General features: G+C 39.2%; 1 protein-coding gene across 3 annotated transcripts in view; it reads left to right on the top strand.

Annotated features, from left to right (window-relative positions):
- LOC149142747 (kinase superfamily protein) overlaps nt 1-26655 on the top strand; it is a 402879-nt gene that overhangs the window by 363135 nt on the left and 13089 nt on the right. For 2 of the 3 annotated variants that reach the window (XM_089447805.1, XM_089447806.1), the window contains exons 20-21: nt 15134-15197; nt 23283-23420. In XM_089447805.1, the coding sequence (XP_089303931.1) occupies nt 15134-15197; nt 23283-23293 (75 nt within the window). In that variant the 3' untranslated portion in view covers nt 23294-23420. Of the gene's footprint in view, nt 1-15133; nt 15198-23282; nt 23421-26655 lie in introns of those variants that run through there. The other variant, XM_089447807.1, reaches the window with a different exon arrangement.

The following is a 26655-nucleotide window of genomic DNA, read 5'->3' as shown; positions in this document are numbered from 1 at the left end:
TTACTATAAAAATTCCCTAGGAATATGACAAGCACCAAGAATGTGTGTACAAAATCTTTTTGTGTAATTGCTGCAAGCATCAATACATTCAATGTTAGTCACCAATATGAGTGTTTTGTTAAGAAAAATATCTTCATAAAGAGGTATCAGGTGTCGTAGTTGAAGACTAAAGTATTCCACTAGGGATTTGTAGTCATGTCATGATGTTAAAATCATCACCTTAGTGCTAAACCTACCAATGCCAAAAAGAACATTGAAATCAATTTGGTCACGATATTGAAGAAGCAGCTGTAGCCACCACAAATTTATAGGGTTGAAACTCTGAACCGAAGTCACCATCACTAAAACCAGCTATTTAAAGGAACATATAACCACCATCAAAATCACAAAGAAAACATAAGCTGCATATTGAACAACACGATTGTCAATTTGATGGCTGAAGCCATATAAAAGTCAATTATGTAAGTGTTATATAATAAGAATGAGATAATATGAAATCAATGAATGTAAGAAAGGTTTATTTTTCCAAGTTCAAAGAATGAGCCAATTTAAAGTTAAGACAATGATATTCATTTGGTTCATTATATTATAAGAGAAATATATTAAAAAAAGTATAGAATTGCACTTTTTGCGTATTCAATTATGAAAATATACATATAAGTGAAGCGTACATGGTGGAAAATATAAACTCTTTTTTATAAGAAAAGGGAGGGTTATTTAATAAAGTGTTTTCTTTGAAATTATTGAAGGTATTTATGAGTTGAAAGAGAGTTGTTATTAAAAGTGGAAGAACCTATATGTGGACTAGTTTGATATTGACTATGAATTCCACAAACGATTCAACCTTTTGGATTAAATGCCCTTTTTGTGCAATGAGGTTTGAGTCTCTTTTAACCATTAAAAAGGAAAATATCCTTTGTCACAATTGTTGAAGATTTCACACTGCAAAGGAATATTCATGTAACAAAAAATGCATAAATGCAAGTCACAAATTTAAAAAAATAAATAGAGGATGAACTAGCAAAACATCAACAAAATGAGCAAGTATCACAACAACAAATTTAGCTTTCAAAAAAGAAATTTGGAAAGGGATTATTAGAGAAAAATGAAGAAAAAATTCATTTAAGGAGCCATAAATTAAGTGTTGGAATTTCTAAGTCTAACTGTTAGAAATCCTTCCTGTACTTTCTAATTTATTTCTTTCTACTTGTTATGTTAATCAACAAGTTATTTACCATGTAAATACTGAAATTAAATGCAAGTACAGTCTCAACACATATAGATCATCAACTGAAGGAAAAACAAGCACACAAGTGACACTGTTATTTTGGACCAATGTCCCCGGAAAAACCCAATGTGGGAAAACCGGTGCAGCTATATGAGGGTTTTATTATTAAGCAGTTTCATAATACAATTTGGGTGCCAGAAATGGTTCACCCAATAGAGAATGCCCTCGGCAGTAGTACCTCTCAGTTGGAGACAAATATTAGCCCCAATCTGCCCCACAGAATCTCCCAGCGTCAACCTCTAGGGTCTGCGTTAGCCTCTCTGGCCCAACGTCTGCCCAACATCAGCCTCTCTAGCCCAGCGTCTGCCCAACATCAGCCTCTCTGGGCTCTGTGTCAACCTCTGGAGCCTCTGTGTCTCCCACGCTAGCCCTCCTCAGGCTCTACGCAGCTCCTAGCTGCCTCTGCGTGGCCTCTGGCTACTTTTGTGTGGCCTCTGGCTCGCTCTGCGTCAATCCTCTCCCAGCTTCTGTGTTGATGCTCCTGGTACTATCTATGCCTCTCTGCTACTGCATTCACTGCCCCTCAACTACAACTCTGATCACTCCTTCAATTTCCTCATCAAGCCTTGCCCCAAAAAATCGAATTCTTGATCAACTCGGTGTGTTCTCCAAGTGACCCTCAAGCCTCCTCTTATATTTTTCTCGTTGACATTTCAACAGCCGAGATTAAGTCCCTAATCAACAACTAAGATTAGATCTAGCTTGATCCATGGCTTTTGGACCTTTCTAACTCATTTTTATATTAATTCACATTAATATTTTATTTTCCCTAAGTTTAGACTTAGGGACTCCATTAAAAATATTAATTATTTTAATATCTCCCAAACTGGTTAGATTCTACTCAAACCATTTCTGGGCATTGGAAATATCATGTGCTTTAGCCTATCCACCAATTTTCGTGGCTAGAGCACATCCGATGCTACCCCAAATCAACACTCCCTCTTAGCGAGGATTGTGCTCTAGTAATACTCTAGAGTCCACACTGAGCATCACCCTCATCATCCGGCATTGGTCCCCGTGCTAATGCTAGGTCTGCTGCCCAACATCCTCTGCACTGCTGCATCATGTACTGCTACCCATGGCCTTGCCACTACCACTGTTGCATCTGCACTGCAACCCCTCTCATCATGCTGCATCGTGTTGCTCATAGCACTGCCACTGCTAACTGTTGCACTGCAACTCAGTTACTGAGAAGTGAGTAACTGAACTCCCAACTCTGACATCTCCCTCAGGCTAGAATCACTCCCGATGTTTAAGCTCTCTCTGTCGCTGACAAGTGCTCCCTCTCTAACCTCTGCGTTGCTGCAACAACTCTGTGCATCTCGCACTGTTGCCTCATGCTTTCTGGGACTCCTGTACTGTATCTCCCTCTGTCGCTCCATCCACATCCGTCTCTACCGACATCTGCCAGTTCTGCTACTCCTCTTCTGGGCTCCCGTAGCAAGGTATAATCCAAGAGGTTGGGTACCTCGAGGATCCTGCCCCTCATTGTTTGTAGTCCGTCGAACTACAGCTCAATGTCTCCCCACTTCCTCTCAAGTGGCGTATGAGCACTCCTGGCACAATCATCATCTGTCTCCACTTCTTTCTCCACCCTTGCTGGTGCAACCTTGGTCTCAGAAGCCTCTCCCTTGCTCTTCTTCCTCGGACACTAGCTCGCATAATGATCCAATTCCCCACAGTGGAAGAATTTGACCTTGGAAAGGTCTTTCTTCTTTCGTTTCTCCTGCTTTCCCTCAGATTCTAAGGCAGCATCCTCCTCTTCCTCCTTCTTGATTCTAACCCACTTACCACTGCTTCCTGCCTTGGTTAGCCTTCTAATCTCTTCTTGACGAAAAGTTGCCCACAGTTCCTCCCAATCTGGAAGGGTCGACCTGCCCAGTATGTTCTGGACAAATACCTCCCAATCATTTGAGACTGTGTTCAATGCGGTCCTCACCATCATCTCCTCATCCGGCATGGACCCTATGGAAATCAACTGATCCCGGATCTCCTTCAATCGACTAAGGAAGGTGTCTATCTGTTCTCCCTTCTGCATTTGGTATGACCACAACTGACATTTTAGTAGCATCTTCCTATGCACGGAAGTATGTTGATACAATTTCGTCAAGGCCTCCCACATCGCATTTGCCATGTCCTTTTCGGCAATATGTGGTACTACATGGTCCATGACCTCGTCAAGGGTGATACTCTTGGCCCTCGCCATTGCCTCCTGGTACATTTTGTTCTTAGCTGGGTCAACTGGGATCACTATCGTGCTCAAGGCAAAGTGCTTGAGACGATTCCTGTCTAGAACGACAAGATCATGGCCTTCCAGACTATGAAGTTTGAGGTTCCGTTCAGTCTGTCTTGATTTCTTACCCCATTCACTGCCATTTCGCTGCTCCTCTTTCGACTCTTCCGAGTCTCTCTACTTCCCTCCTAGAAGTTCTCGGTGTGACTCCCTCTGAGCCTCGATTTCCCTCCTGGAAACCCCTCTGCCAATGTCAAGATGCCCCCACTCCGATCGTTAGTGCAGCTGCACCACTTATCCGTATTTCTTGGCTAGAAATCCTCGGCAACAACTCCCTCCTCCTTGGTCTTGCCCTGTTAGGTATTGTTCTGACCACAGTACCCCACCAGCTTCACTCTGCAACTTACCCACAGCCTCCTATGCCCCAGGAAACTAAAGGTTAGAGCCTCTAGGCTCTCCGCAATCCTGGCACTAGCAAAATCCGCACCTCTTGGTCACAGGCGTCAATCCTTCCTCGCTGAGAAAGATGACCAGGCACTACATAGGTGAGGTTTGCTCCTCTCTGCCACTGCATTGATCCTCTTCCTGGCTCTAACTGATGATGTAGGCACTGCATCACCCCTTCCTTGTTGTTTTTCCGCTAGGAACAGCTTCTGTCACTCGAGACAGCGGTTTTTATTGTTGCTTCTCTGCTCGGCTAATGCCCTCAGTTATCTTGTGGTCTACAACCACACTTTGATACCATGTTGGAATTTCTAAGTCTAACTATTAGAAATTCTTCCTATACTTTCTAATTTATTTCTTCCTACTTTCTTTGTTAATCAACAAGCTAAGTTGCAAGAAACGTGGCCCTAGGGGGCGTTTCGCCAGGGGAAACGAAACGAAACGCGTTTCCCCGTACCGTACGGCCTGGAAACGCGTTTCCGGCCGTACGGCCACGTTTCCCGAAGCGGAAACGTGGCCGTACGGCCGGAAACGCGTTTCCAGGCCGTACGGGCCACGTTTCCCAAAAAAAAACACTTGTTTTTTTTTTTTTTTTTTTTCTAATGTAGATCTCTTACATTTGTTTGCCCTAGTGTTGATATGCAGTTCATGGTAATGTTAAATTCTTAAAAAGTGATATTCTCCTTTATTTTTCATTTTCATCCTTTTACTTAAATTTTTAACATTACCATGAAATGACTCAGGATGTTTGAGAGTGGTTTCACCGTCATTGGATTTCATATGGAGAAAGTAGAATTTTAGATCTTAATCAAAATCCAGCAGACTTATCTGTTTTTCAGGATTTCAGGATTGGGGGGATTTCAATGTTTCCATTGGATTTTATCATGTACTAGGGTATGGAACTTGTATTTAATCGAGAGAACAAAGCCCTCTATGCAGGGGAGACTCCCAATAATCAAGAGAATGTAGGGTACTAGGGTATGAAACTTGTATTTAATCAAGAGCACTAAGGTCATTCGACTATGTAGGAGGAGACTCCCAATCAACCACGAGACAAAAAATTAGAAATTTCTCGTGGCTGATTTTGGATATTTCTATTTTCATTATGTGATTATTCATGATTAAATGTGATGTAAATTTAGATACTTATAGTCTATGCATTGACAATTGACAATTTTATCATAATGTAATAAATTAGAATGTATCATATATGCTTTATGATTGCACATATTTCTTAAATTCCTAATATTTATATTTATATATATATATATATATATATATATATATATATTCGCGTTTCCTCGTTTCCAAAATTTGGGGAGGTCGCGTTTCGTATCGCTTCCCATTTCGGAAACTCGTACCCGTTTCCTCGTTTCGTGCAACCTTGTCAACAAGTTATTTACCATGTAAATACTGAAAATAAATACAAGTACAGTCTCAACATATACAGATCATCAACTGAAGGAAAAATAAGCACACAAGTAACATCCTTATTTTTGGACCAATGTCCCCGGAAAAACCCAATGCGGGAAAACTAGTGCAGCTATCTGAGGGTTTTATTATTAAGCAATTTCATAATACAACCTGGGTGCCAAAAATGGCTCACCCAACAGAGAATGCCCTCGACAATGGTACCTCTCAGTCGAAGACAGATATCAGCCCCAATCTACCCCATGAAATCTTCTAGCATCAACCTCTAGGGTCTGTGTCAGCCTCTCTGGCCTAGCGTCTGCCCAGCATCAACCTCTTTGGCCCAGCGTCAACCTCTTTGGGCTCTGCGTCAGCCTTTGGAGCCTCTGCGTCTCTCACGCTGGCCCTCCTCAGGCTCTGCGCAGCTCTTGGTTGCCTCTGCATGGCCTCTGGCTGCTTCTGTGTGGCCTCTAGTTGGCTCTATGTCAACTCTCTCCTAGATTTTGCGCTAATGCTCCCGGTACTATCTTTGACTCTCTGCCACTGCATTCACTGCCCCTCAGCTGCAACTCTGATCACTCCTTAGATTTCCTTAGCAAGCCCTGCCCCAGAAAATCGAATTCTTGATCAACTCAGTGTGTTCTCCAAGTGACCCTCAAGCCTCCTCTTATACTTTTCTCATTGACATTTCAACGGCCGAGATTAAGTCCCTAATCAACGGCTAAGATTAGATCTGGCTTGATCCATGGCTTTTGGACCATTCTAACTCAATTTTATATTAATTCACATTAATATTTTATTTTCCCTATGTTTAGACTTAGGGACTCTATTAAAAATATTAATTATCTTAATATCTCCCAAACTAGTTAGATTCTACCCAAGCTATCTCTAGTTATTGGAGATCTCATGCGCTTTAGCCTCTCCACCAATTTTCGTGGCTAGAGCACATCCGATGCTACCCCAAATCAACATTAAGAAGTAAAATAGTAAGAAGTAGTAACAACATTACATTGTTGGTCAATAATTGCCATTGATGGAAATATAAGATGTTGCACTTGCACTATTGCAGGATTATAATTGATTACATACCTGATGACATATATTATCGTGTGACTTTAATCGGGCCTTTGAATAATAATCCATTGTCGGAGTAATAGACTTTGGAAACCTTTTAACCAAAGTTCCAACTCATATAACCAAAGTTCCAACGCATATAATATAACACAACGCTATAATAAAACCCTATCAGAGAAATATCATAACGACGTTTTTATTGTGTGTCACCACTCAAAACCTCCGATCTTCGATATGCGATAACCTTTGATTTGCTCTGACTTCCAATGTGTGGACCCGACTTGATTTAATAATGATCTAATTATCGCATCCGCCACTTTATCGGAACTTTTGAAATGGCATCTCCGATAAGACCCTCCGATAATACCTAATCTCCAATTGTCGATATGGTTGCGGACTCGATTGGCTTTATCATAATGTTTTAATATAATATTGCGTCAGAACTTTCCTATATCACAAGTTTTGCACACTGTGTTGTGTTAAAGCTTTTAATACCCTTCAACATCATGTCGGCATCCCTCCAAGGGTCATGTCCCTTCATTTTCATAACATAATGTATATAAATAATACCGTAGACCTTCATTTCTATCAACGAACTCGATCATCCATCATAGAGAGTAAGATACAGTTCACAACTCGTGAACTTTAAAGCGCCGAGGAAAAGAAGCTCAAGGCCGAGAAGAAGAAGCAAATTTTGATTGGGTTAAAAATTGATGAAACAAAATCTCTCAAACCTGTGAAACATTCGGACCAGCAACAAGAAACAGTAAGCTTGATATATAACAAGGCTTTGTAAACCTTCAAGACGTATCTGAAGAAATCTCGAACCTCTTGGATCGAAACTCAGAAGGCCTTCATCCATTGAGAAGAAACAGTGTCTGAAGTATTCTGATACTAGTCGAGAATTTGTAAACGAGCAGTATCCGAACCATTCCATTAATAACCGAGACAATTTCACATAGAAAACAATTACTACATGTTGATTTGTGGTAGCATCGGATGTGCTCTAGCCATGAAAATTGGTGGAGACGCTAAAGCACATGAGATCTCCAAGACACAGAAATGTTTTGGGAAGATTCTACCCCGTTAAGGAGATATTAAAATAATTAATATTTTAATGGAGTTCCTAAGTAAAATAAAATATTAATGGGTATTAATATAAAACTAGGTTAGAAGGTTCCAAAGGACATGGATCAAGCCAAATCTAATCTTAGCCGTCGATTAAAGATGTAATCTTGGCCGTTGAAGGACCAACAGGAAAAGTATAAGAGGAGACTTGAGGGTCAGTTGGAGAATACACCAGAGTGATCAATCATTCGGATTTCTAGAGTGGGGTTTGCTAAGAGAAATTGAATCAGTGTCAATTGCAGCGACGGGCAGTGAGTACAAGGCAAAGAGGCAGAGATAGTGCCAAGAGACTAGCGCAGAAGCAGAGAGAGGTAAACGTTGAGCCAGAGGCAGAAGAGACTGTGCAGAGGCCAAAAGGGCCTACGTCATCCACGCAGAGACTGTAGGAGTGATGCAGAGGGACGTAGAGGCTGCGCAGTGCCTCAGAGGGCTGACGCAGGGGGTTCTGGGCTGACGTTGAGGCTAGGTGGGTTGACGCTGAGCTTCAGAGTGTGTTGGAGAGGGTTTCGTGGGGCAAACTTTCTGAATATCTGCTTCCGAATAGAGAGGTATTACTGCTGGATTTTTTCTCTATCGGGTGAGCCAGTTTGGCACCCAATTGTACTTAGAAAGACTGCATAATAAAATAACCCTCCGAATTGCTACACCGGTTTCCAAGAAAACTACAGCAGGTATGTTCATATCTCAAGCAAAATACCTTAAAAACATGCTTAAAAGATATGGGATGGAAGAATGTGCACCTATGAGCACACTGATGAACACAGATTGCAAATTGAGCAAAGATGATGAATCCCCCTCAGTAGATGCAACTCTTTACAAGTCAATAATTGTAGTTCTCCTATACTTAACTGCTACAAGACCCGATATTATGCAAGTAGTAGGAATGGTGGGAAGATTTCAATTAGCTCCTAAGCAATCCCATTTGTTGGTTGTGAAGAGAATTCTCAAATACTTGAAAGGTACTCCTAATTTTGGTCTATGGTATCCCAAAAGCACAACTCTTACTGTGATAGCTTACACTAATGTTGATTGGGCTAGAAGTGTAGATGATCGAAAAAGTACCAGCAGAAATGCATTCTTCATGGGAGATTGTCTAGTATCTTGGCTCAACAAAAAACAATCTTCTATATCTCTCTCCACAGTTGAAGCCGAATATATAGTTGCTGCAGATTGTTGTACACAAATATTGTGGATGAAGGAAGCATTGAAAGATGTCAACATAAAGACTAATCAACCAATCACCATCTATTGTGACAACACCAACGCCATCAATCTTTCAAAGAATCCGGTAATGCACTCAAAGACCAAACATATTCCAATCAAATACCACTTTCTCCATGAACAAGTTGCTGAACAGAATATTAAGTTGGAATATGTAAATACAAAGGAGCAAATTGCAAATATCTTCACAAAACCCCTAGTACGAGAAGCATTTGAATATCTTCACCAAAAGATAGGGGTCATTGCTCTTGCATCACATTAAGATCACACATTGATATGGTTAGAAGCACCATGACAAGGGGAGTAGCATGACAAGAAACAGCTTGATAGGGGGAGTGATTGGGCACCCCATTTGCCATTGATGTCAAAGGGGGAGAGAATGTTGAAAGAAATAAGATTTTCATCAATGACAAAGGGGGAGATTGTTGGTCAATAATTGTCATTAATGGAACTATAAGATGTTGCACTATTGGAGGGTTATAATTGATGACATACTTGATGACATATATTATCGTGTGACTTTAATCGGGCCTTTGAATAGTAATCCATTGTCGGATTAATAAAATTTGGAAACCTTTTAACCAAAGTTCCAACACATATGATATAAGTTATAACACAACGCTATAATAAAACCCTATCGGAGAAATATCATATCGACATTTTGATTGTGTGTCACCACTCAAAACCTCTGATCTCTGATATGTGATAACCTATGATTTTCTCTAACTTCCAATATGCGGACTTGACTTGATTTAGTAACGATTTAATTATCAAATCGCATCCACCACTTTATCAGAACTTTTGAAATGGCACCTCTGATAAGACCAAGGTTGCACGAAACGGGGAAACGGGTACGAGTTTCCGAAACGGGAAGCGATACGAAACGCGACCTCCCCATATTTTGGAAACGGGGAAACGCGAATATATATATATATATATATATATATATATATAGGAATTTAAGAAATATGTGCAATCATAAAGCATATAAGATACATTCTAATTTATTACATTATGATAAAATTGTCAATTGTCAATGCATAGACTATAAGTATCTAAATTTACATCACATTTACTCATGAATAATCACATAATGAAAATAGAAATATCCAAAATCAGCCACGAGAAATTTCTAATTTTTTGTCTCGTGGTTGATTGGGAGTCTCCTCCTACATAGTCGAATGACCTTAGTGCTCTTGATTAAATACAAGTTTCATACCCTAGTACCCTACATTCTCTTGATTATTGGGAGTCTCCCCTGCATAGAGGGCTTTGTTCTCTCGATTAAATACAAGTTCCATACCCTAGTACATGATAAAATCCAATGGAAACATTGAAATCCCCCCAATCCTGAAATCCTGAAAAACAAATAAGTCTGCTAGATTTTGAGTAAGATCTAAAATTCTACTTTCTCCATATGAAATCCAATGACGGCGAAACCACTCTCAAACATCCTGAGTCATTTCATGGTAATGTTAAAAATTTAAGTAAAAGGATGAAAATGAAAAATAAAGGAGAATATCACTTTTACTTTAAGAATTTAACATTACCATGAACTGCATATCAACACTAGGGCAAACAAATGTAAGAGATCTACATTAGAAAAAAAAAATTAAAAAACAAATGTTTTTTTGGGGGAAACGTGGCCCGTACGGCCTGGAAACGCGTTTCCAGCCGTACGGCCACGTTTCCGTTTCGGGAAACGTGGCCGTACGGCTGAAAACGCGTTTCTAGGCCGTACGGTACGGGGAAACGCGTTTCGTTTCGTTTCCCCTGGCGAAACGCCCCCTAGGGCCACGTTTCCTGCAACTTAGGATAAGACCCTTCAGTATGACCTAATATTTGATTGCCGATATGGTTGTGGACCCAATTGACTTTATCATAACGTTTTAATATGATATCACATCCGTTGCGTCAGAATTTTCCTATATCGCAAGTTTTGCACGTTATGTCATGTTAAAGCTTCCGATACACAAACCTCTAATACTCTTCCACATCATGTCCGCCTCCCTCCAAGGGTTGCGTCCCTTCATTTTCATAAGATAATGTATATAAATAAAACCACAGACCTTCATTTCTATCATTGAACTCAATCATCCATCACAGAGAGTAAGATACAATTCACAAATCGTGAACTTTACATCACCAAGGAAAAGAAGCTTAAGGTCGAGAAGAAGAAGCAAATTTTGATTGGGTTAAAAATTGAAGAAACAATCTCTCGGACCTATGAAACATTCGGACCAGCAACAAGGAACCGTATGCTTGATATATAACAAAGCTTTGTAAACCTTCAAGACGTATTTGAAGAAATCTTGGACCTCTTGGATCGGAATCCAGAAGGCCTTCATCCATTGAGAAGGAACATTATCTGAAGTATTCCGATACTAGTCGAGAATTTTTAAGCGAGCAGTATCTGAAGCATTCCACTAATAACGAGAAAGTTTCACACAAAAAAAGATTACTACAGTACCCAGAAGAGACGAGGAGATCAGAAGGCCCGCATTCATTGAAGCAGCGAGGTGGTCATCAACAGTGATCTACCATACTCTCAGACCTGTGATAAAAGGAGCATGTAAGTTGTTTGCTAGAGAGAAGACTGTGGGACAGCATTTGGATAAGCCATAGAAGCTCGTACTCCTCCACAGTAAGCTCAGACTTCACTAGAGGAGCTCGAGCCCCACCACAACCTATTGCAGTGACACTTTGGAGGATAAATCAGTGAAGATACAATAATGGAATGACTCTGGTGGCATCATTCATCATGATCATCTAAAGAAGGACATAAAGGATTGAGAACCTTGGATAGTGAAGCACTAGCTGTTTTGGAGCTAACGGACAAGTGAAGTGCAAAACAAGATTTCTGGAGAAATTCAAGTAATTAACTTATCTATCTTTATTAAGAAGACTGAAGGGTTGGTGCCCTAGGGATTGGAGCCTCTAAAAATCAGGTTGGAGCCTTGAAAAGAATAGGGTTGGAGCCTCACAAAAGTCCAAGTTGGTGCTTGACAACAGGTTGGAGCCTAGAAGATTGAAGGGTTGGTGCCATCAAACATCATTGTACTCGAATTTTTGTAAAAGAGGATTGATGTCCTCACTTGTTTATAATAAAATCATTATCATTTATTTTTCTAATTATCATTGTGAAGAATCTTAACTGGTAATCTTAACAATTTGAAAAAAATACTAATTCACCCCCCTCTCAGTATTTCCAACATACATAAGATAGTAAGAAGAAGTCACACCATGAAATGATTTAATAGTAACATGAAGTCACAACTCGCTTAGTTGCAAAAATTAAGAAGTAAAATAGTAAGATAGTAACATGAAGTCACAACATGCTCAGTTGCACAGATTAAATTAAGAAGTAAAATAGTAGATAGTAACATGAAGTCACAACATTCGCAGTTGCACAGATTTAGTAAAATAGGAACATGAAGTCACAACATGCTTGGTTGCCCAAATTAGGAGGTGACTTGCTAGTTCACAGACATGAAATATAGAGGAACTTACTAGCAAGGAAGCATTGATGAATAAAGAATCAATGATTGATGCAACTGAATTAGAGAAGTTATTGAATGTAAAATCCAAACCATAGAGAAAGGGACCAATACAGATACAATCACTGTCCAAAATTATAAAGATGTTTACATTGAGATGTTACCAACCAATAAATCACCGAAAGTATCAAAAGATGAAAGTTTCAACAACAAGACACATCATGGTTGAATTGAGACTTCTGTGATCCATAATAGTTATAAGAAGAGCTTCGGCGTAATTCACATAATGAAAGACTTTTGTCAACGCGTTTCGAGCCAGCAAGTGTGGCTCATCGTCAGGACAAGTTGAAGAAACAGATCCAGCTTTGCGTGTTAAATAGTATGAGCAGGGCCTCCAACAGCTATCTAGAATAACGGCTAGCTTTGACTTAGGGACAGTCAAAAAGTCAAATTGATTATTTCAAGGAAGATAGCAATGACCATACCTATATATAAATATATAATTATATAAATGAAATAATTTAAGAAGGGGTTTACTTTAATAATTAGTTAAAATGTATAATTTAATAATTAAATTTTTTTTTTTATTATTAAATGGGAATTAGTTAAATTGAAGACCTAACTTATTTATAAACAAGGTAAATGTAATTAAATAAAATAATAATACAAATCAGCAAATAAATAAATAATAATAATATATATTCGCTAGATAAATAAATAAATAGATAAAAATCTATATAAAAATAAAAATAATAATAATATATATAAATTAGTTATGAAAAAAAATTAAAAAATAATAAAGTAAATACTAATAATGATATATATCGGTTAATAAATAGATAAATTACCAATACTAACAATATATAAAAATTAGTGACGAAAAATAATAAAATAATAATAATAATAATAATAATAATAATAATAATAAATAAATAAATAAAATAATAATAAATAAATAAATAATAATAAATAATAATAATAATAAATAATAATAATAATAATAATAATAATAAAAAATAAATAATAATAAATAATAATAATAATATATATATATATATATATATATATATATATATATATATAATAAGTAAATAAATACTAGCTATAATATAGATACCAATATCAATCCGGGAAAAAGGAGCGACACAAAATAAACAGGAGAAGGCCTGGAAAGAGTCCAGAGCCAAAAAGGATAAACCAAAGGAGAAAGGAAGGCTCCAGGGGAACGACAAAAGCGAAAAAAAGATGAAAGAGGGGGGGGGAGACTAAGAAGAAAGGGCAGGGATCCAACATCTACTGATCTTCCAGCAGTCATCTCTATTGAGATTGTTAGGCCTTCTTTCGATCTCAATAGCTTCCCTGAGTTTCCGATGATGGAACTGGGCAACCTTGGCAATAACCTTAGCCTCCTCAATACAAACGTGATACTTGGTCTTATCCACATGCTCTGCCAGCGCTGAAGACTTGGTTATCCACATGCTCTGCCAGCGCTGAAGACACATCATGCAAGGATGCATTTTCATCATCCTAATTGTAATAGTCATTGTATTATTCAACAAATTAACCAAAAATCAATACGGGAAACTAAGTGAAGATTTTATTATATTGAAGAGAAGCTCAGGTGTGGACTTTTATCATTTTCCAAATCACAAAGGTTGTCCCCGCACAGTTCCACGAAAAGTTGAATTAGGGTGGTGTGACCCTTTCAGAATAAGACAATCCTACTCAACACTTCACAACTCATTGATTTGTATCATCAACCATCACGGTATGATGAACAGAGTCATGAGAAAGCATTACAAGCCAGAACAAAGACATAAACGTTTCCATAAAATGCTTTGAGAACAGAGCATCTTGAAGGGATAGGCAATGTAATATATATACATATATATGAATGAAGTGTCTCATCCTAACTAAGGGGCATGGCCTAACTAAAGGATATGAGCATTCAACCATGGTGACTAGTCAATGCATATAATTATCCCATTCCATGACATGACATCAATCACTATATCATCTATGTTATTCATTATTCAATTATTTAACATTTTTCCTATATAAATTTCAACCCAACCATTTTTACATTGCATATTCAATAAATGAACTTTGTTCATTTCAGTTCCTCCTAACTAAGGCATGCTCCAAACAAGCAAACTTCTCCATGTGGCCATCATGTAGAACTTCACCCAAGCTTTAAGGAGATCGCTAGCGCCCTGGGGAAGAATACCAAGGAAGCACCCAACTGAAGTCAATCAACCACTAAGGAAGCCATCTCCAATGTGCAAATCCATCACGGACCATCTTTCACATGTAAATCCGTCACAGGTCATCCAGGGGCTGAATTATACACCATGTACTCCAAATCACATGAAGCATCCCCAAAGATGGGCCAAAAACTTTCAGAATAACCCCAAAAGCTAACAGCCACAGTCTGACTGAGCTAGGATATAGAGAGTCCAGGCTTTCCTGTTGCAGCCTCACTAGTACAAAATCAAAACGACTGCAAAAATAACCTTCTCAACGGACTTCCTTTTTGGGGGGCCCGAACATGTGCCTTTTTTATTATGTGTCCCACGAGTATATGATGGTTTTCATTCCATTAGAGTGTTGAGTGTCTTTTCCACTTGTTTACTTGCCACTTTCCTTGATTGAATTTGAAGGAGAATAAGGATTCCAAGCAAGATAGATGAGATTTGTTTTTTATTAGTAGATACTTAAGTTTGTTTTTACAACTTTTGATTACTTGAGATACTTAAAATTTTCGTTTTTCTTGTTATTAACAACCAACACCGAACAGGCATTACCAGAATACTGACATTGGTATTTTTTGCTTCATAGGAGGATCGGATATCTGCAACAGATGCTCTTCAGCATCCATATTTTATGAAAGTCGAGAATGAAGGTAAGTTTTTTGTTTGAAAATTCTTTTTGATCCAGCTAATGCATGTTGTATGACATAATCATATATTTGATACATATGTTCTTTTTGCTCTTATCTACTTAAGTAGTCTATCGTAACAAAATTTGTCCTTTGACTCTGTAACAAGGGGAAAGCATAAACTTGTACTACATATAGGTGGCAGACATCATCCCTCTTTCCAATACTTCCTCATTACAACAACAGTCTTACATATAATTTTTTCCAGGGGATTGAATGTTGACTTAATGTCTCCAGTAATTCCCTTTAGTATCTTTCATTGCATTATAGGGGTTTCTAAATGAGAAGGCTTCTAGGATTGATGAGGAACATCGTCATCTGGATAGTTACTGGGTATTTTACATAACGTATGTCAACATTGGATTTCAGTATGAGAAATGAAGACAAGATAACGTTTTTTCTTTTGTCCACTTTTCCTTGGAACTTGCTGTAAAGTTTTCAAAAGGAACCGGGGATGGAAATATTTTTGGTAATAATTACCTGTACATAATGGATAATGGATGCTTTGTATTGATGTTGCATGTTCAAAACTCTCCATCCTTTATCTCATAAAGGTTTTTCATATCAAAACATATCGGACACTGGATTCTTCATCTTTTAACCGAGTCTGAGGACGAAAAGTGCTGTATTGCAAAGCAGTGGCATAAGTTGTAACTACATTAGTCCAACTGACCAACTAAACATTGAATAACGTGGACCTAAAAAGGAACCCTTAAATGGGACATTGTTTGCAGATTTGAAATTCAAGAAAACATCAGATTGAGAAGATAACCCTTCGTTCGGAAGGCTGTATATTATTGTTAAAATTGACAACTAATATTTATGGCAGCTGATATTTTTCTTGGATTCCTCTCATCGAGAGGTGTAGGATTGATCTAACGATCATCCGATTCCGACATGTATTCATATAGATATGAATTTATTTGTATTTCTTCACAAATTGTCAAGGTCGGCCAGCAAGTAAAATAGTGTTGCACACCCCCAGCTAAACCTCAACGTGGCATATAAGTAGAGGAGACCTTGAGGCATTAGTACAATCATCTCACCATCTCATTCCTCTCTCTCCTAGTCTCTTGGTATGCATAGGAGGAGCAGAACTCACGTGGGAGAAAAGGAAGGACACAGGCCAGTTTTGGGACAGCGTTGACCTAGGGCTGACTGTGGAGCAGCAAGGGTATATTATGCATGTGTTTGACCAGCGAAGAGGAAGTTGACTGCATTATTGGGTTGGGCAGCCTCTCCTAGGCTAGCCGCATTGCTGGACAGCCTGCATTGACCTGTTGGAGAACATGTCTGGGACAGCATTGACTGGTTAGGGCTGACCACAGTATTGCTGTAGCATTGATTGTTGTTTCGACCTCCTTGCATTCACTGTTTTGGGCTGCTATCTACTGCTGTTGGAGGCCGAGTTCTCCTAGGTTGTTTTGAGGTCTTTTGGAGCTGTTTGACCAGCTTTGACCTTGTTGATCAGAATTACATTGCTGCTGTTGTAAATCACAGATTTGTGATATTGTACTATTTCTCTCTCTCTCTGCTGAATTATTCAAGAATATAGAAGAATTGATCAAAGGGTTTCCCCGCATTGGGGTTTGTCCCTGGTGCCACATCTTTTGTCTCTTGTCTTGGCTTGTCTTCTGTTGTTTACATTTATGTTCTATTTGCATTTTACTATCATGTTGATGTGATTGCAATACTGGGAATTGATATTGGGCTAATAAGAAGAATTGAAGTAAATTGCTCTTAAGCATAGAACATACCATAATTTAACATGGTATCAGAGCTGAGGTGAAGACAAAGCCCAAGCAACAGCAAGAGCACGAGCAATCACCAGAGACAGTTGGAAAAAGTCAAAAGTCTTCATGTGTTCCTCATCATACTTCCCCGCCGAAGACAAGCTCCGTGAGAAGTCTGACTATCACAGATGGAAGATGTCTATTGATCTGACATTGGAAGAGCAGGAAGTGTTGGACTATGTGAGGAGCAGAATTACGGAGCCTCCATCAAATGCACCGGTTGCCACAAGGAACAAGTACACTAAGGGTGAGTCAAAGAAAAGAAGATCATCCAGGACTTAATTGACAAGCGTCTGGCGGCCTACATTTCCGAGTTGAACATCTCCAAGGAGATCTACGATAGATTGGTAAGCTTGTTTAAAGTTAGTGATACAAATCAAGTTTTGTTCCTCAAAAATAAGCTGAAGGATATTAAGAAGGGCAAGGACGAGGATATTCAATCCTACTTCTTAAGGATCACTGAGATCAAGAATGATCTCTTATTGATTGGAGAAGTCATTTCTAACAAGGAACTAAATATCACTACCCTTGGACTCCCATCCGAATGGTATGCATTTAGAACCACTCTTCTCAACAATGACCGAATTCCAGGATTTGAAGAATTGATGGAAAGATGCATTCAAGAAGAGACAAGGATGGTGGAACAAGAAATGCCTTCAAGCAAAGGCAATCCCACTGCTTTCGCCTCTCATGCCAAAAGGAGAAATAATTCTAGGTCTAAAAGTCACTTCAAAGGAAAGATCAGATCGAAAGGTGGAAGGAAGGGAAGATGCTTCGTTTGCAATAAATTTGGCCACTATGCAAGGGAGTGTCCAAATAGAAAGGACACATCACATGACGATGATCAAAATCACTCCCGAGGCAACTCCAACCACAATCAAAGGAATGGCAGGTTCAATGGCAAAGGAAAGAGAAATGTGGGAAATCAAGGAGGTGGTCAACCCTCCAAGAAAGCAAGGAACTCCAGGTATGAATCAAATGTTGTTGACAATAAGCAAGATGAATATTATCTGATATCGGCCCTCTCCACAACCTCTACTCTGGATTCGTTGGGCAATTAGCTTATTGATAGTGGTGCCTCAAGGCACTTCACTAGTTACAAGGAAGCTCCCTCTAATCTGATAGAGAAGGAGACAAACTTGGAGATTATTGTTGGAGACAATTCCACTTATCCTGTAAAGGGTGTAGGGAATGTTACTCTTTAATTGAATCAAGGTAAAACAATTCATTTGCAAGAAGTCCTATATGTACCTGATCTCAAGAAGAACCTGGTGTCCATTTCGGCAATGGAAGACAAAGGCTACAAGGTGGCCTTCATCGATGGCAAGGTACGTGTGCGAAAAAAGAATTTTAAAGTTGCTTTCACTCTTGGGTTTTGAGTTGACTCTTTATATCAAGTTGGAGGAAGTCCGTTCGAAGTCATGTCTTGCGACACAACTCTACAGTTTGAATTATGGCACGGAAGGTTTGCCCACCTTCATTATAAGGTTCTACCCGATGTGAGGCAGATGGTGACAAGGATGCCCGAGTTTAAAGTAGAGCATGAAGGTGTATGTCCGGGATGTGCTAAAGGAAAGCTCAAAAGGGGACCATTCCCCTCAAGCCATAGCAAGACCTCCGACATTTTGCAATTGGTTCACTCCGACATATATGGTATGATGCCCATGAACTCTTTGGGAGGATATCTATATTATCTCACTTTTACAGATGATTATTCTCGCAAGACTTGGATATATTTCTTGAAAAAGAAGGATGAAGTGTTCTCCTGGTTCTGTCACTTCAAAGCCTTGATCGAGAATCAAACAAAGAATAGGATCGAGATCTTAAGGACTGATAATGGGCCGAGTATGAATCCAATGAGTTCCATGACTTTTGCAAAGAAGTTGGCATTAAGAGGGAGAACACAACACCATACACTCCTGAGCAGAATGGTGTGGTGGAAAGGAAGAACCATACAATTTTGGAAGTTGTTCATTCCATGCTACATGATCAAAGGCTTCCAAAGTTTCTATGGGCCGAAGCTGTGAACACCGCCGTATATGTTCAAAAATAATGCCCTCATCAAGCATTGGATTACAAGACTCCTAAAGAAATGTTCACTGGTAAGAAACCTGATGTCTCTCATTTTAGAATTTTTGGAAGTCTTGTATATTTTCATGTGCCGAAAGAGAAAAGAAGAAAATTGGGTGCATCTAGAAAGAAGGGAATCTTTGTGGGCTATAGCGAAACTTCTAAGGGCTATAGAATCTATGTGGTTGGTCAAAGGGAAGTCGAGATAAGTCATGATGTCACCTTTGACGAAGATATGGCTCTTAGCAAGGTTGACAATCTTCCTATTCTAAGGAAAAATAAAGAAGCTGACACCAAGAAGTCGGATGAGAAGGAAGATGAGATGATGCCCAATGTGGAAGAACCTGTGGATCCTATTGATCCCCTTCCGCAAGAACCTTCCTCTTCTAAGAAGAGGCCCTCATGGCTTAGGGGGACACTTGATGATGTCGAGGGACATATTGCACCCAAAGGGACTTTCTGTGAAAGTAAGAAGCCGACCAGGTATCAGGGATACTTGACTATTATGAGCACCATCATTCAAAATGAGCCTTCATCATTCGAAGAAGTCGTGAAGCATCTAGTATGGAAGGATGCTATTAATGAGGAATACGAGTCCATCACGAAGAATGATGTTTGGGATGTGGTCCCCATACCCCAAGACAAAACAGATGTCACCTCAAAGTGCCTTTACAAAATAAAGCATGGATTCGATGGGAGTGCTGAAAAGTATAAGGCTCGCTTTGTTGCTCAAGGCTTCTCTCAAAAGGAAGGTGTGGACTATGATGAGATATTTGCACTTGTTGCCCAATACACAATTATCTGCTCCATCATAGCCCTTGCCGCTTCGCAAGGATGGAACCTACATCAGATGGATGTCAAGACCACGTTCTTGCATGGTTCGATTAAAGAGGAAGTCTATGTGGAACAACCCGAGGGGTTTGAGATTCATAATCAGGAATCTCACATATGCAGGTTGAAGAAAGCTCTCTATGGGCTGAAGCAAGCACCTCGAGCTTGGTATGAAAGGATCGATAGCTACTTGATGAAGCTGGGATTCACTAGGAGTGAAGCCGATCCAAACCTTTACTTTAAGGTTGAGAATGATAAGCCTCTCATACTGGTGTTGTATGTTGACGACCTCTTTCTGACAAGTGCAGACCCTCTCATTCACAAATGTAAAAGGGAGTTAGCTTCCGAATTTGAGATGAATGACTTAGGACTAATGCACTATTTCCTAGGGCTAGAAGTTTGGCAGAAGCCAGGAGAAATTTTCCTATCTCAAGGAAAATATATGGTGAAGATATTGGAGAGATTTGGTATGGTGGACTGCAAGCCCATGACTACCCCGATGGAGCTTAACTTCAAGAAGTTATGCGGTAGTGCTGTCGGACCTGTTTTGGGAAATGCTTCTGAGTATCATCAACTCATAGGAGCATTGATGTTCTTGGTGAACTCCCGTCCGGATATATGTTTTGCAGTCAACACGTTGAGCCAATATATGGTTGAGCCTCATCACTCACATTGGATTGGTGCCAAGAATCTTCTGAGATATCTTCAGGGCACAATCACTCATGGGTTGAGATACACTGCCAGAGATGTGAGGCTACATGGATATTCTGATGCTGATTGGGCAGGCAGTGTGGTGGACCGAAAGAGCACTTTCGGGTGCTGTTTCTCTTTGGGTTCTGCCTCGATATCCTGGATGAGCAAGAAGTAGAAGTCGATGGCTTTGAGCACCACTGGGGTAGAGTACATTGCTGTGAGTATGGCCTCCTGTGAGGCTGTCTGGTTGAGGAAGCTCTTCATTGAATTGTTTGGACATACGCTAGATACTATTGTGATCCTCGATGACAACTAGAGTGGGATTCGTTTATCTGAGAATCTCGTATTTCATGATCGCTCCCAAGCACATCGACATCAAGTACCACTTTATTCGAGATATGGTACAACGAGGAGCAATAAGGCTCTATCATATTGGGACTAATGAACAGGTTGCTGATATTTTGACGAAGCCTGTGGGAAAGGTCAAATTCTTGACTTTCTGAGAACGACTAGGAGTTGTGGAGCGACCCTCTTATGAGGGTCCTATATGATGCATATATTGAGCTTTGGGAGCTCCGGGGGGCTTGGGGTACTTTTTGGAGCGACAAGCGACCATAGGGTGACTCACCCTCCCCTAGTGGTGCACTATGTACAGGGTGAATGATTCAGCCTTCCCTTGTGATACCCCATGGCGACATGTAGGTAGGATGAGTGGTTCATCCTTCTCCTGCCAAGACATCCTACCCATGCAGTCTGGGACTCATGGGAAGTACCTCTCATCTGGCCAATGAGTAGGGAAATGAGGGTAGGGACCATAGTAGTACCGATGGACGCATTGTGTATCTATTGTACTCCCTATGCTAGGATGACATTGATCTGGGATCAATTGGAACTGACTTCGAGTTAGTAAGAGTGATATAACTCACTCTCTTTTGGAACTGACTTCGGGTCAGTAAGAGTGGTATGACACACTCTCTTCATTGGGACTGACTATGGGTCAGTAAGAGTGTTATTGGACACTTTCTTTTATCTGGGAGAGAGGATTGAGCAGCTTTCCTTCTGGATCACAACCCAACTCTTGACTTTGTTAAAGATTAATAGATACCCATGAATATATTGGTGAAAGGAAAGAAGCTAGGTGTAGATCGAAGCGTCTTTTCTAAGGAGTCTCAGTCTGTTGGTTCAACTTGAACTCAACCACCCAGGGAAACGAGTTACCACATATTACCACTTCCTGAACCTAGTTGTTCCAAGACCTTTCTGCATAGGTGTGTGAGGGAACTCATTGCTACCTTGCTGCATGTTGAGGACGTGTAGGATTTATAAATAGTTATGACATTTGTAGATGGCATATTACATTTGTAGAGTTAATGTACAACAAAGAAACACAAACACAATTATGTGATATACATTAATATTTAATAATATAAATTCATATTTAATAATATAAATCACATTTATTTATTTTTTGGGCTTCCAGAAATTTTAGAGTTGCTTGATTCGCTGGTAGATCCCCAAGGCTTTGAATTACTTCTCGTATGGATCGATTGACATTTTTTTCATTAATGGATTATATGTTGCATACATTTATAAGTGTTTGTTATTTTGTATGTGTTCTTTAAATGATCTGAGAATTTTAATCTCCTCTCCAAACGTTTATATAAGCTCTGTAATTAATGATTTAGCATTTCCTATCTTTTGTACATTGTTAAGCATTCTTCATCTTCATTCAGATAGTTGAACTATTTTAGCTATTTCAAAATATTTAGGATCTTGTTTTACATTCCTCATCAACATCTTCTTTCACATTCTTCATCTTCAATTGTACGGTGATATAATGGTACTATTAAAAGGAATTTAGGCTTCTATGGATTAAATGCAACCTTAGTTGTAAATTCCGCTGAGGTTTCGATTATTCCTGAGGCGAACTTGCTTGACCTTGCTGGTGAGCCTAATTAATTTTGTCCCAAGTTGACTCTATTCTACTGAGTCAAAAATAGCAGTAGCGATTCAGACACTCATGTATATAGATCAGATGCTGATACATAACTAACTTTTAGGTTATTTGTGGTCCACTAAATCAAACTGGATTGAAAAATATTTATAGGTCCTTTGAGTAAAAATGGAAAATAGGGAAAAATTGTTTTGAAACTCTTACATTGGATTCTTTCCGTCACTTGCAGGAAGGGATTTTTTAAACTTTGATATGAATAATGTTTAGGCTTACTTTTCTTATTTTGACACCCTTTGGGACTTGTCATGTTCCTACAAGCTCTTTTACTAAGGATCAAGACCTGACATCGTTTGGGACTTGTCTTGTTCTTACGAGCTCTTTTACTTAGGATCAAGACAGTGAATGGAATTTAATCAAGAAAGTATTGGAAAACTCAGCTTTATAAAATTTTATTTCAAATTCTATTTTCGTGGTTGAACTCTCAGTGACGAAACTTTGGTTCATTTTCATTCTTGTTGATTTACAATTTTTGAGGTTATAGTTTTTTTCCTTTTTTTGCATATCAAGTGAAAATATTATTCCGTAGTGAACTGAACTATTGGGATGAGATGTTTTTCATTATGCATATATGATCAACTTTTGGAGCAAGTATTAGGAAAGGATTTGACTTCTTCTAATTAGGTTGTGTCTCTGGTGTTGGATTTGTAGACCTCATATGAAAAGCAGCCTGATGTTCAGTTGATGCGATTTGCGGATTACTTTGCACGGCCATTTAGTTTGGTCAACTCTGCCCAATTCCTTCTGAACAAGATACTGAAGGAGTCTACTGTGGCCAAACTTGCAGAAGTAAGTTCAAAGTTTTTTACTTATCACAATATATTTATGATGTAATAAAAAATTCCATCTTCTTGATGGTGTATGTCTAGGGCTGCTTATTATTTTCAAATATATGAATCTGTGTCATATGTGTTGTATATTTAAAATAACTGATTCAGTCATATTGCTGTAACTCATTTTCTGTTATAGAGTTTTGGATGATTACTTAAAGTGAAAACATGCTGTTTTTTCTTCGTTCTTAGTTCTAAGTCTAACTAGCAGCCTAGAGATTATTTTTCTTATGGCATAAGGGATGCAAGCATGCTTTGAGAGTCCACTTCCCTTCACAATTTATTATTCGCATCATGCTATCTTCCCGTATTCTACAAAGCAGATGAATCATTTAGCTTGGTATTTTTAGTTTTGTTTGAGAATCTAGAGTTAGAATATCCCATTGTGTTAGTATTAATTTTTCAGAACAGAGATCCATGATCCTAGAATTACATTAAAAAGTTAAAAACACATTTAGGAAATAACTGAACTTAGCATACATTCTACTGTGTATGATGGTGATTACATGATTGGGATATCTTATACCTTGTTTATGTCTCTACAAATGCAACGGGTATGCTTGCAATTATGTGATTTGTGATATCTGATTCTTATGTGCCTTTTGTGCAAAATTCAGATACTTCTGTTACATTGCAGAACAAACAAAAGTGTACAGTGTAATCCTCCTCAACTCTGACTATATCTGCCTCCAACCCTGCTGCCGAGGGGAATCTGCAGGCTGGTATTTTGAGGTGTTGCTAGATGCTGGAAACCCAGATCATTATTGTCTAACAAATCTCTTGTATTGGAATTGAATGAAGAGAATAAAGGAAAATTCTAGTATATATGTGTATTCTCAAATATCTAGCACAATATTAAACTGGTCTATAACACTCCTAATGAAAAATTAGGGTTTCCTTGTCAATATGAATACTACAACAAATCATGCATGATATCACTAACTGAGAACTACCACTGTGGCTACTCTGAAGTTCTGCATCTTAAACTAATTGTCCAGTCTTCTTCTAGGTGCCATATATTGGAATTTTCACTACTAGTTGCTATATCTAGATCAAACTTTTTCTTGCCTTTAATCTCAGACAATTCAGACTTGGACTTTGCCGAATTGACCGAGTTGAAAAGATACCATCTTGAGTCAGCCCTCTAGTTGGGTTAGGGGTTGGTTCGGTGCTAAAGTAGTCCAACTCCATTGGGTTTGTACTTACTCGGCCAAGTTGGTCATCTCTTAATGTCTTCTATTAAATCCCATTACTAATTCAGCTATCAATGAATCAAAACATAGAGAATCGTGCATACTTGGTGTTGTATATGTAGTTTGTAGTTAGCTGACCCATATCATCTCCATATTAATCCACAAAACAACATACAACCGAAGTAATTTGAATGTAATGTATATCCAACTATAATGTATATCTAACCCAATGTTGACTCGATTTACTTGGAAGAGCAAATCAAGTTGCAAAATTCAATGTATCACACTAACCCGACAAACATCTAGAGCCCCCACTACCCAACACTTGATTGTGTGAAAATTCCTAGATCTAACAATCTCAGAAATCCTACTGCAACCAACTGAATCTACTTCACCTAGATTGTAAAGTACGTTACAAACTTATTTCAAATTTCTTCTTGAAATATTGAAGCAAATCATTGAAGCGGGCTACACCAAATTAAATATGATTCTGAAACATAGAAACTGAGAAAGGAAATACAAACACATAGGACACCATTATTTTTGGACAAAAGTCCCTAGAAAATCCCAATGCGGGAAAATCAGTGCAACAACTCTGAGGGTTTATTATGATTAAGCAGTAGAAAATTCTGAATACCTCACAGAGTTATTCAATTATAGAGAGAAAAATTGGCAGAAAGAATTGTGAGGTTACCTCACACTATCACTGGAAATCCTGACTGATCCAGCCCCAGACTGAATTCCCTCTGCTTTTTTCGCTGCCTCTACGCAGTATCTGCGTCAACCCAGCGTCAAGCTCTCTAGGGACTGCGTCACTCCTCTGGCTAGTCGATTTGTTGCCCAAGAGATTCGATTTCTACCTCCCGGTCTCACACCCCGGCTCTCGGCTTCTGAAACTCGAATTCCCTCTGCAAATTTTGGACTCCTCACTGGCTTCTGTGTTGCCTTTGCGTGGCTCTGCGTCAGCCCCTCTGGCTCAGCGCTGCCACTGCTGGATTACTCTCTGCCTCTCTCTGTTGATGATTCTCTGGCTGAGAAAATCACTCTCTCCGGAAGCTATCCCTGCCCCTCAACTACAAGAAATCTCCTCAATCAAATTTTCCTCCTGAGAACTTCTCACTTCAGAAAATCGATTTCTTGATCTCTCTTGGTGTCGTCCAAATGACCCTCAAGCCCCTTCTTATATCTTCCTGTTGGACAACCAACGGCCTAGATTACATCCTAATCAAAGGCTCAGATCATTTTGGCTTGATCCATGGCTTTTTCTAGATGTTTCACCCCTGATTAGATTAATACCCATTAATATTTTAATTTTCCGAAGTTTAGACTTAGGAACCTCATTAAAAATATTAATTATTTTAATAAAATCACTTTTGTGTGGAATATTCCAAAACTCTTTTTGGGTTCTTTGGAATACATGTGCCCAAGCCTCCCTACAAAATTTGAGGCTTAGAGCACATTTGATGCTACCCCAAATCAACACTCCCTCTTAGCGAGGAATGTGCTCTAGCAATATACTGCTACTGCATACTGCTCTGACTCTGAAGCATCGTCCTCTGCATTGTTGATGTCTGACATGTTGTCCACCAAATACTGCGTTGTTGCTGCTATTGTACTGCTGCCTTTGACACTGCCACTGTCAATGCTACATCTATACTGTAGCTCCCTCTCAAACGTTGCATCTGCTATGCTACTAGCATTGTGACTGCTAACACTGCATTCGTACTGCAACTCAGTTGCTGAGCGAAGCAACTAAAAACACCCAAAACTGGACAAGTATCCAGTGGATACTCCTCAGTGCTGAAATCCTGACTGCTGCTAGTCACACGCTGCCTCTGAAGCCACTATGCTACTGGAGCTTTGCACTGTGCCTCCTGGCACTATTGCCTCTGCTCTGCGTTGCTCACATTATGGCTCTACTAACCATTGCATCTATCGAATCAACACTCCATGGCACCAACTGAAACTCCACCATCCCACTACTACTAATCATGGGCTCCC

Source organism: Pinus tabuliformis, chromosome X (genome assembly GCF_031772625.1).
Source record: "Pinus tabuliformis cultivar Carrire ecotype Pingquan chromosome X, CPIR1, whole genome shotgun sequence".
NCBI lineage: Eukaryota > Viridiplantae > Streptophyta > Pinopsida > Pinales > Pinaceae > Pinus > Pinus tabuliformis.
The sequence above is the reverse complement of the archived record's forward strand: the minus strand, read 5'-3'. Positions and strand labels throughout refer to the sequence as shown.